Below are 12,008 nucleotides of genomic sequence, written 5' to 3' on the forward strand. Positions count from 1 at the left end.
TTATTTGATAATTTTCAACCGCTGCTAATCAACCTCTCTTGCCCAGAAAGTGAACAATCAAAAGTCTGGAGTCCCATTCCTTCAGGTTGCTGTTGGAGCTTTTAATAGTGTCAAATCTTAAATGACAAGGTTGGTTCGGACTTTTGTCGTTCTCTCTCATTTTCTCTCTTTGCTTGTGCAATCTTTCTGTCTCTTTATTTCTCTTCCAGAACCCGATTTGACATTTGACTTCACTCTCCTTCTCACTATACCTCTACATCACCAAGGCTAGCATCCACCACCACCCATGTTCTCACTTTTCAATCCTTAGATCTAATTGGTTATGGAGACACACTGTTAGCCCTGTTGTTCACTAAGGTCACAGGTGACCTGCCATCAGACCTTGAAGAGCAAAACCTTTATGAGTTGCAGGGTGCATGAAAATGTTTAATCGATTGGATAACTTGGCAGCATTTATTGTGGGGACGGTTGGGATCGTGTGTGAGGGCATCTTTTGGGATCTCTAGTGCCAATCAGAGGAACCACCGCCAAGGTCATAACTCCCACAAACACATTGCCTCAGTACCTCGAGCCTGCCCCTCCCCCCATCCCCTTCACCCAGCAGGATTCTCGACCTCGGGCAATGGCTGCATCGCAACCAGCTTTTTGCTGGGCGGGCTCCCGACAGGCGTTTTAGTCAAGAGGGCGGAGAACACATCCCCCTGTAAAATCCAATCCTTTGACACTCGCATCTGCAGGCTGTTTTTTAATTTTAATGGCAAGGGATAACCCATCCAAGTCCATTCTGCAATACTTACGTACACCATGCTACTTCTGTGTCCTTGCACATACCTGCACAATATCTCTCTCTGCAAGTTTCCCTCTTGAAGAGACTCTGATGTCATCTCCATCTAATTCCACCATTGCTACAGACAACAAATGACAAATTGAGCAGCAAATGTAAGTTGGAGCAACAATGATATATGAAATTTCATGATCCTGAGCTCAACAATATGGTATAGTTCAGTTGCGTGTGTTGGCAGAATACCGTTATAAAATTTAGAGTACCCAATTATGTTTTTCCAATTAAGCGGCAATTTAGCATGGTCAATCCACTTAACCTGCACATCCTTTTGTGTTGTGGGGGTGAGACCCACGCAGACATGGGGAGAATGTGCAAACTCCACACAGACAGTGACCCGGCGCTGGGATTGAACCCGGGTCCTTGGCGTCGTGAGGCAGCAGTGTTAACCACTGCGCCATAGTGCCGCTCGTGTTGGCAGAATACTTAATTTGACCTGTCAGTAAACAAGCAAGAAATCTATGGATATCGATTTAACTTGAATTATATTTGAAGTAAGTTCTGTGTCTGTCCAATAAACACCCGATAGATCAATTGCTGATGTTGGACTAAAATTTTATCTTATTGCATTTGTCATGTAAAGCAAGGATGCTTTTTGGTATCCTTCAAAATTGGCAAGAATATTTAACACCTTATTCCGGAAAAATGAAATTATTTTAACATTGCTGCATTAAAACAGCAGGCATTCCAACACAGTGTTCAACAGCATGGGATCCTCCCTCTATTTCCTATTTGGTGAGTTACCTAACTTAACCACAGTGATCAATGATGATGGATTGATAGGGGTTGGGGCAGGCAGCGGGCATAGCAGGGAGCAGTCAGAGGAGCGAGTCAAGCTATGCAGCATCATAAACCTCTTAATAACTGGCTTGAAACTAAGATGCAGGTAAAAATAGCCCATGAAACTATTTTGAGGAGGAACAGGCGAGTTATCCCAAGTGTCTCAGCCAAATTTACCCTTCAATCAACACCACAGAAACAGATTATCTGGTCATTAGCATATTGCTGTCGTGGGATCTTGCTATGCAAATTCTGGCCGCTACGCTTCTTACATTCTAACAGTGACTTCAAAATAAAAACGTCTCTGGCTGTGAACCGCTTGAGGTTGTCCGGAGGTCATGAAAGATGCGACATAAATGCAAGTCTTTCTTGTCTTTTTTTTGGCTGACAAGCAGGACAACCCTCTCTCCCTCATACAGGGTTTGGCGCATGCCACAGATTGGATCTGTGGAAGTGGAAGAGAATACAGAATTGAGACACATTTATTGGTGACAAGGAATTTTGATGGCTTGTTCCTTTGTTTTTGTGGTGAAGTAAACTTTAATGAGGAGTGAAGTTCTGCTCATTACTGAACACAAATTAAAAAAAATGTATGTTCCATTTTGGAAAAAAAGGTACAGAAATAAATATATTGGAACGCAAAAATAATTTGCCTTGCAGCACAATTTCTATCTCATAGTTTTGTGGTCATGGACAGACCCCAGCTATCGCGCCTTGGAGTCTATTCTTTCAGGGTGAGCTTGTGCAAAACTGATCACAATTTATTTTCCGGCAAAGATACGGTAAAGCAGTTTTGTTTTGTTTTAAAGTTTGAGTCTTTGATTGAATGCTGGAATAAAATGCTGAAACCTTGTTACACTTTATATTGCCAATTGAAGGCAGTGCAGCTGCATTTCATTGTGACACGGATATGGAATCCCTGCCATTCTACAAAGAACATTACTTTACATTTTCGGTGGAATATAAATAGATACAAATAAGATGGGAATGGAAAGGCAAAATGCTGTGGGTACTGGAAACCTGAAATAAAAACAGAAATATGGTAAATACACAACAGGTCTGGCAGCATCTGTGGAGGGAGAGGCAGGGTTAACTGTATCATCAGTCAGAAAGGTCACAGGGTTGTTTCTCTCCTGACAGATACTGTCAGACCGGCAGAGCACTTCCAGCATCTCCATGCTATTCCAGAGAGCCAGTGTAGACTCAATGGGCTGAATGGTCTCCTTCTGCAGTGTAAACATTCTGTGACAATCTGTTTTTCTACAAGAGGAGATTGAAGGTAGCCGGATGCAATTCTCAAGGTAAACGCCCGTTTAATATTACAATAATGCATCAAAAACACCGCCCTTCTTTTAGCAACAGGCAATAGTCAATACAAATGAGCTGCAATCACATACTCTTTGGAATTGAGTGAACTCATTATTGCACACCATTGCCTTTTGGATTTTGATAGGCCATTCAGGAGAGAAGTTAGGAAACTTCCTCATGCAAAGGATGGTGGAAGTGTGAAACATTTTTTAATAAACAGCAGCTCAATTAATAATTTTAAATCTGAGAGTGACAGAAATTTGCGAGCCAGGGGATTATGATGCCTGCAGGCCATTGTAAAGATGTTCGGCAGAGCAGGGTTAACATGTGACTAAAGAATAGTACGACCCATGGTATGATGTATAGAGTCACATGGTAAGAAACTGGTAAAACACTTGAGAAAGAACCAGCCTGCATGGAGCAAGATCATGCATGACAACTGTGACTGGGATCTAAACATAGTTAATAATTAACAATAGATGATTCATGTTTAAATATATACATCTCAAGATCTTATCATTGAGACATGAAATGAACACATAACACAACATGGTGCTCAGCAGTGACACCATAACACACCAAAGGGCATTAAAGGATATAGAACCAAGGTAAGTGGTGTTAGGATATGAATCGGCCATGATCTCTTTGAATGGTGGGACAGGTTGATTGACCTACTCTTATGTTCCATGAGGAAATTTCTTCTCAATCTCAGTCCTAAATAGTCAGCTGTTATTTAGAGTCTGTGACCCTGTGTTCTCCAGTAAGGGTAAACATTTTCTAAGCACTATCCTGTCAATCCCCTTAAGATTTTTTGTATTTAAATATCACCTCCCATTTTTCTGAACTCCAATTTCATCAATCTTCCCTCATGAAAGTATTCCTCTATTTCTCTAAGTAATTTACTCATTGTCAAAGGTTCTGTAACTGTTAAACAAAAGGAAAGTGGCTTGTTCAACCATCAAAAAGGCAGCAGATAAATTTGATCGTTGCATGTGAGTATCACTGCCAAGTCCAGCATAATGCATAACCATAATGGGAGTTATGTACATGCCTCCTAACAGTGGTCAGGACCGGGGGCACAAAATGTACCACAAAATAGAAAGTGCATGTCAGAAAGGCAAGGTCACAGTGATCATGGGGGCCTTCAATATGCAGGTGGACTGGGTAAATAATGCTACCAGTGGACCCAAGGAAAGGGAATTCATTGAATGTTTACAAAAGGGCTTTTTGGAACAGCTTGTGATGGAGCCCACGAGGGAACAGGCCATTCTGGACTTAGTGTTATGTAATGAGCCAGACTTGATTAAAGATCTTAAAGTAAGGGAGCACTTAGGAGGCAGTGATCATAATATGGTCGAATTCAATCTCCAATTTGAAAGAAAGAAGGGAGAATCAGATGTAAAGGTGTTACAATTAAATAAAGGTAACTACAGGGGCATGAGGAAGGAACTTACGAAAATCGACTGCGAGCAGAGCCTAGTGGGAAAGACAGTAGAACAGCAATGGCAGGAGTTTCTGGGAGTAATTGAGGACACAGTACAGAGGTTCATCCCAAAGAAAAGAAAGGTTATCAGAGGGGGGATTAGGCAGCCATGGCTGACAAAGGAAGTTAGGGAATGCATCAAAGCAAAAGAGAAAGCCTATAATGTGGCAAAGAGTAGTGGGAAGTCAGAAGATTGGGAAGACTACAAAAACAAACAGAGGATAACAAAGAGAGAAATAAGGAAAGAGAGGATCAAATTTGAAGGTAGGCTAGCCAGTAACATTAAGAATGATAGTAAAAGTTTCATTAAATACATTAAAAACAAACGGGAGGCAAAAGTTGACATTGGGCCGCTCCAAAATGACGCTGGTAATTTTGTGATGGGAGACAAGGAAATAGCTGAGGAACTGAATAAGTACTTTGCGTCAGTCTTCACAGTAGAAGACATGAGTAATATCCCAACAATTCCGGAGAGTCAGGGGGCAGAGTTGAATACGGTAGCCATCACAAAGGAGAAAGTGCTAGAGAAACTAAGAGGTCTAAAAATTGATAAATCTCTGGGCCCAGATGGGCTACATCCTAGAGTTCTAAAGGAGATAGCTGAAGAAATAGTGGAGGCGTTAGTTATGATCTTTCAAAAGTCACTGGAGTCAGGGAAAGTCCCAGAGGATTGGAAAATCGCTGTTGTAACCCCCCTGTTCAAGAAGGGAACAAGGAAAAAGATGGAAAATTATAGGCCAATTAGCCTAACCTCGGTTGTTGGCAAGATTCCAGAATCCATTGTTAAGGATGAGATTTCTAAATTCTTGGAAGTACAGGGTCGGATTAGGACAAGTCAGCATGGATTTAGTAAGGGGAGGTCGTGCCTGACAAACCTGTTAGAGTTCTTTGAAGAGATAACAAATAGGTTAGACCAAGGAGAGCCAATGGATGTTATCTATCTTGACTTCCAAAAGGCCTTTGATAAGGTGCCTCACGGGAGACTGCTGAGTAAAATAAGGGCCCATGGTATTCGAGGCGAGGTACTAACATGGATTGACGATTGGCTGTCAGGCAGAAGGCAGAGAGTTGGGATAAAAGGTTCTTTTTCGGAATGGCAACCGGTGACGAGTGGTGTCCCGCAGGGTTCAGTGTTGGGGCCACAGCTGTTCTCTTTATATATTAACGATCTAGATGACGGGACTGGGGGCATTCTGGCTAAGTTTGCCGATGATACAAAGATAGGTGGAGGGGCAGGTAGTATGGAGGAGGTGGGGAGGCTGCAGAAAGATTTAGACAGTTTAGGAGAGTGGTCCAAGAAATGGCTGATGAAATGCAACGTGGGCAAGTGCGAGGTCTTGCAATTTGGAAAAAAGAATAGAGGCATGGACTATTTTCTAAACGGTGAAAGTGCAAAGGAGCTTGGGAGTCCTAGTCCAGGATTCTCTGAAGGTAAACTTGCAGGTTGAGTCCGTAATTAAGAAAGCAAATGCAATGTTGTCATTCATCTCAAGAGGCTTGGAATATAAAAGCAGGGATGTACTTCTGAAGCTTTATAAAGCATTAGTTAGGTACCATTTAGAATATTGTGAGCAATTTTGGGCCCCACACCTCAGGAAGGACATACTGACACTGGAGCTGGTCCAGCGGTGATTCCTGATCCCAGGAATGGTAGGCCTAACATACGATGAACGTCTGAGGATCCTGGGATTATATTCATTGGCGTTTAGGAGGTTGAGGGGAGATCTAATAGAAACTTACAAGATACTGAATGGCTTAGATAGGGTGGATGTAGGGAAGTTGTTTCCATTAGCAGGGGAGACTAGGACCTGGGGGCACAGCCTTAGAATAAAAGGGAGTCACTTTAGAACAGAGATGAGGAGAAATTTCTTCAGCCAGAGAGTGGTGGGTCTGTGGAATTCATTGCCACAGAGGGCGGTGGAGGCCGGGACGTTGAGTGTCTTTAAGACAGAAGTTGATAAATTCTTGATTTCTCGAGGAATTAAGGGCTATGGAGAGAGAGCGGGTAAATGGAATTGAAATCAGCCATGATTGAATGGTGGAGTGGAATCGATAGGCCAAATGGCCTTACTTCCGCTCCTATGTCTTATGGTCTTATGGTCTGATTGCTGATCCTGATTGCCCTTAAGAAGCTGGTGGTAAGCCACTAATTTGAATCACTGCAGTCAATGTGGTGTAGGTACACCCATGCTACTATCAGGGGCAAAGTTCTAGGATTTTGATCCATCGTTGATGAAAAAAACCAAGATGTAGTTCCTGGTCAGGATGGCTTGGATGAGAATTTGCAGGTGGTGGTATTCCCATGCACCTTCTGTTCTTGTTATTTGAGATGGAAGCAGAAAGGTTTGGAAGTTGCTGTCACAACAGCCTTGGCAAGTTGCTGCAGTGCATATTGTCGACACAGTTGCCGTACTTAAGGTGGTGGGTTGGGTACATATCAAGTGGGTTATATAGTCCTGGATGATGTTGAGTTCTTAAGTGTTGTTGGAACTGCACTAATCCAGGCAAGTGAAGAGTATTCAATCTCACTCCTGACTTGTGCTTTGTACATGGTAGACAGGCTTTGCGGGGTCAGGAGGTGAGTTACTCATCACAGAAATCCCAGCCTCTGACCTGCTTTTAATTATTCTTTCACAGGATGGGGTGTTGCTGGCAAGGCCAATATTTGTTGCTCATTCCTAATTGCCCTTGAGAAGGTACAATTAGAGATGGGCAACTAATGTTGGCCTTGGCAGTGATGCATCTGACCTCACCAACATTCTGAGGCTGCATTCCAAACCCCTCTCACAAATGGAAGGAACATTTTGAATTAAGAAAAGGAAATGAATGCTTCATGGAATCAACATTTACACAGTGAAGGAGGAGCTTCTGCCAATGCTCCAGAATGTTCCTCCATATTGTTAGCATAGACTGTGCAAGCTTGTTATCACATGATATATACAAATGCCTTTTTCAACATTTCTCTTTTTAGTTTTGGTTTATGGCACATTTTAATAAAAATATATGAATTTTACTCACCATCAAATTCCGCTTGTCCAACTCCAACAATGATAATTGACATAGGAAGCTTAGCAGCCTACATGAGAAAAACAATAAACTTTGGTTTTAAATAGTGGAGACAACCAAACATAAAGTTACAAGTTTGATGTGATTGCATTCTGAAAATACAACTTGACTGATAACTTCTTACCTCCCTTTTTACTGACAGCTATTTGCACAGAGGAAAACAGAGGATAAATTGGGAACCAATTTTGGAAAAGCACTCAAAATAGGCATCAGGTCCCCAGTTTGTCCAGGCAAACACACCCAATTCTATTTGTAGGTGGGAACCCTGGATGATTACAAGGAGCATTAACCGATATGGCATGCAGTGCATATTGAGTGGAGGTGATGCATGGGATTGCCACATTAGACCATTTAGCACTGTATTTTGCCTGAAAATTGTCCGTTGCTCAAGCAGATTTTGAGATCCATGAACAAAATCTGTGACTCCTTTATTTATGGCTTTGTACCATAGCAGTAGTCCATTCACCATGACAGAATTTATTTTATTTTAAAATACTATTGTCATGAGAGTGTCACTTTAAGAAATAGTAGTCTGCTCAAGTTACTGCAGTGATGTCAGAGTGTGGGTGGAGCTGAGCTCTGGCTCTGCTGTTTAGTTTCACTTTGAGAAAAGCTTGGGTGTGTCTGTATGTTCTTTTGATTTTGTTTCAGTGTTGGAGCTGCAGTCAGCCACAGAAGGTGTAATGTTGTTCTCTCTGCCATGTAAAGAGTATCTCTTGATCATTTGGTGAATTAAGAGTGATAACTGTTCTGAGTAGTAAACCTAAATCTGATGTGCTTCTGATAAAAGTTTTTTAAAAAGTCTTATGGATGTTAAAAGGAAAGTAAGGATTACTTAGTGTTGTATTCTTTGGGGGTTGTATTTGAATTGATGGTTGCTAAGATGTTCACTGTATGTTTTAAAAAGGTTAACTTGCATTCATAGAATAAACATTGTTTTGCTTTCAAAAATACTTTTCGATTTCTGCTGTACCACACCTGTAGAATGGGCCATATGCTCCCCATACCACAATCTTGTAAAAGTTGTGGGTCAGGTGAACTCCATGATACACTTTGGGGTTCTCTAATCCCTGGCCCATAACATTATGTACTGAAGAATTCAATTAAAGTAATAAAGATTTCCATTTAAAGTGCAAAGGCCCAGCCAGGCCCACATTATACAAGACAACCGCTTTCATCACACCAATACGTGCACACTAATTAGATTGTTGACTTTCAATCAGAAAAATTGACTTGTAATTTTAGTCATTAAAATGTCATTTATAGCCACTACACAATTCAAATCAATTTTCGACTGTGTAAAGATTATAGGTATTCCAAACAAATTACATCAGTTAAAATTATAAATTAAACAAAAATAATTAGATGTAGACGAACAAATTCTAATATAATGAACAATAAGTGTGTCACTTTGGGCATTGTTTCTGACATTCTACACTGGCAGATGGACTTCAATTTTTTTCCTTGCTTCAGTTTACCTTATTTTAAATAAAGTGGAATATTGGTCAGGAAGTTCTCGAACCTTTCTAGCTGCCTTATGTGTAATATATGACTATTAAAAATGTTAATCAAAAATTAGATAAAACATCGCTGTCCTCAACTAACGGCCTGATTTTAAAAATCTAAGTAATGTATAAATTAATTCTGCCCTTTCATCATGACAGACCAGGATAGAATTTCATATTGCAATAGTTTAACCCACTTATAAGAGATGCTGACATATATTACTTTCTAAACAGGAGTTAGCCTATGTTATTTTATTTTAAATTGGATGCTCTGTAGATAATCATTAATAATAATAATAATAATAATAATCTTTATTGTCACAAATAGGATTACATTAAAAGATGAACAGACCCACGAACAGACTCAAAAACAGTTTTTCCCCCTGCTGTTACTAGACTCCTATATGACCTTCTTGTTGTGTTATGCTTCTTCATGTAGCATAAGCTGCTTCCTTGATGTATGCTCTGACAAAGGAAGATTCAGACTTGGAGATAGGTTTAACACATTTATTGAACAGTTAACAATTCTCCTACTTGAGTTCGACTCTCTATAGCAAATCTTGCTATAGTAACTCAATCTAACTAACCAGTCTGCTCTACGCCATGCGGTGGGTGTGATGCTTCCGATCTGCCCCTGTCTCTCTTGAGTGTGGAAAGAGAAAGAGCATGTGTGCCCTGTCCTTTTATATGGGTTGCCCCCTTGTGGTAGTGTCACCTCTGGGTGTCTTGACTGCCCATTGGTCGTGCCCTATTCTATGTGTTCATTAGCTGTATGTCTGCATGTCATGATGTCTCTGGTACTCGGCTCTAGTGTTTACTTAGTCTTAGTGTATTTGCATTAACCTCTTGTGTATTAACAGTGATGCATATCACCACATCCCCCCTTTTTCATGTTACATATTTTCTGTACATGGTAAAGAAAATTGAACAAAATAGGTAGATAAGTGATGACATGTACAAGTCATGATGACAGTGATGATTATACAATAACCAAATAATATTTACGAGTCCAAAGTTCATGAATTTATACGGCCGAGTGGCTTTCTTGTTTTGGTATGGAAGTGGTGATGTTGACGTTGTCATTGCTTTGTGAATGCCGTCAGTGTCCCTGTGCTTAAGGAACCAAGAAGTCAACAGGAGGTGTGCAAATGGTCAAATCACTGCGTTGTCTGATTTGGACTCTTTTTTTTTCTATGCTTGTGGTAGCGATGCAGTATGTCATCTGTGTTGTAAGCTGGTTTGCTTGTTCGTAGTGGAGCAAACTCATCTGCCTTGAAAGCTGATTTGCTTGTTTGCAGTGGAGCAAACGTGAATCGGCGAGATTTGCTGTCATGCCATGGTATGGCTGTACTCTTGCCGGTGTTAGGAGCTGTGCTGTTAAATTGTCTTGAGCTGTGTTGTGACAGTGTCCTGCATTGGCAGAGTTGTACCATGTCGTACAATCGTTGTCCCATTGTTGTTGACGTTGGTGCCTTTGGTACGCTTCTTGTTGCTGTCGGTGTTTTTGTTTTCGTACGTTTTGTTGTTGGGTTTGTTGCGCTCAATGGCCACACCCAGTGGAGAATTCGAGTCCTTCACAAAGTTACTTGTGTCAGTGTCCTTTGTGGCACCTGCTGTTTCATTGAGCGTGCCGTCTCTGATTCCTCGGCACTCCCCGTCTGGAGTCATGTCTGGTTCACAGGAATCATCTTTGGCTTGTCGATGCTCCCCGTCTGGAGTCCTTTCTGGTTCACCTGAATCACCTTTGGTTTCTTGACACTCCCCGTCCAGAGTCATTTCAGGTTCACTTGAATCACCTGAGGTGTCACTTGAATCATCTGAGGTGTCTTGATGCTCCCCGTCCGGAGTCAAAACGTTCAGGAATGCATTTTCTTGTGGAGAGGCTCGAGTGGAAGAGGTTTGAATTAACGTGGTGTCACTGGAGTCACTAGTAACCTCACTTTGATTGTCAAGTGCCTCTGTACATACTAGCTGAGGTCTGTCAGTCGTGCTGAGATGTCGTACATCTTGTATAGGAATTGTGAAGCCTTTGTCACTTGTTGCACATACATTTGGTAGACCTTCAGTGTCTTCTTGTTGGTTAGATGAGCTGGGTAGACTGTCAGAGTCTTCTTCTGTTGGCTCAAATAATCTGGGTAGACTGTCATAGTCTTTTTGTTGTTTACGTGAGCATGGTAGACTGTCATGGTCGTCTTGCTGTGCACTTGAGTGTGGCAGACTTGCATCGTCTGCTGCTGATTGCTCAGATAAGGTTGCTGGATCCTCATGGTCTTGTTCATGCAAGGACTGCGCTTTGGAGTCTTGCGTTGCTTCCATCGTGGAGTCTGTCAACGAGCTCGCAGTGGAGGCTTGTACCGCTCTCTCTGTGGAGTCTGGCAACGTTCCCTGTGTGGAGTCATGTAGTGGTCTCACTGTGGAGTTGATCTGTGCGCTCTCAACGGAGTTGTGCAGTGGTCTTGCTGTGGAGTCTTTCTGTGTTCTCTGTGTGGGGACGTGCAGTGGTCTCGCTGTGGAGTCATCGCTTTCTGTGCGGAGTTGGGGACTCTTCGTGGTGCGTGGATCATCTCTGTGTGGAGTCGGGGACTCTTCATGGTGCGTGGACCACTCTCGTGTGGAGTCGGGAACTCTTCGTGGTGCATGGAGCACTGTTCGTGGTACGTGGCCCACTGGTATGGTGTCAGGCCGCTCTCTGTGGGCTTGTACCATTCTCTGTCTCTTGGTGTCAGGCCACAGCAGAATCCTGTACTTCTGGATTAGGATGTCGTCTGTGCTGGGCTGAGGATCCTCAAATCCGAAGAACTCATCCATGTCTGTGTCGGATTCTTCACTGTACAACACATCTCGTTGCGGTTCGGATTTGGTACTGAGATTGCCACGTCCAATGATGAAATCATCTTCCGAGTCGTAGTCCTCAAGGACTAGATCATCACTTTTTGTGACAGAGCTGTCATTGTGCTCGCGATGTCCAAAGAAGTAATCAATGTCTGAGTCGTAGTCTTCAAGGACTAAATCATCTCTTAGGGCG

General features: G+C 42.1%; 1 protein-coding gene across 2 annotated transcripts in view; it reads right to left on the reverse strand.

The window, feature by feature from the left end:
* The window catches only part of LOC140393827 (copine-8-like), an 873,667-nt gene that overhangs the window by 21,869 nt on the left and 839,790 nt on the right, over window positions 1-12,008 (reverse strand). For both annotated transcript variants that reach the window (XM_072480322.1, XM_072480321.1), the window contains 2 exons: window positions 7,431-7,488; window positions 832-905 (listed from right to left, as the gene is read on the reverse strand). In XM_072480322.1, the coding sequence (XP_072336423.1) occupies window positions 832-905; window positions 7,431-7,488 (132 nt within the window). The remainder of the gene's footprint in view (window positions 1-831; window positions 906-7,430; window positions 7,489-12,008) is intronic.

This window comes from Scyliorhinus torazame, chromosome 17 (genome assembly GCF_047496885.1).
Source record: "Scyliorhinus torazame isolate Kashiwa2021f chromosome 17, sScyTor2.1, whole genome shotgun sequence".
Lineage (NCBI taxonomy): Eukaryota > Metazoa > Chordata > Chondrichthyes > Carcharhiniformes > Scyliorhinidae > Scyliorhinus > Scyliorhinus torazame.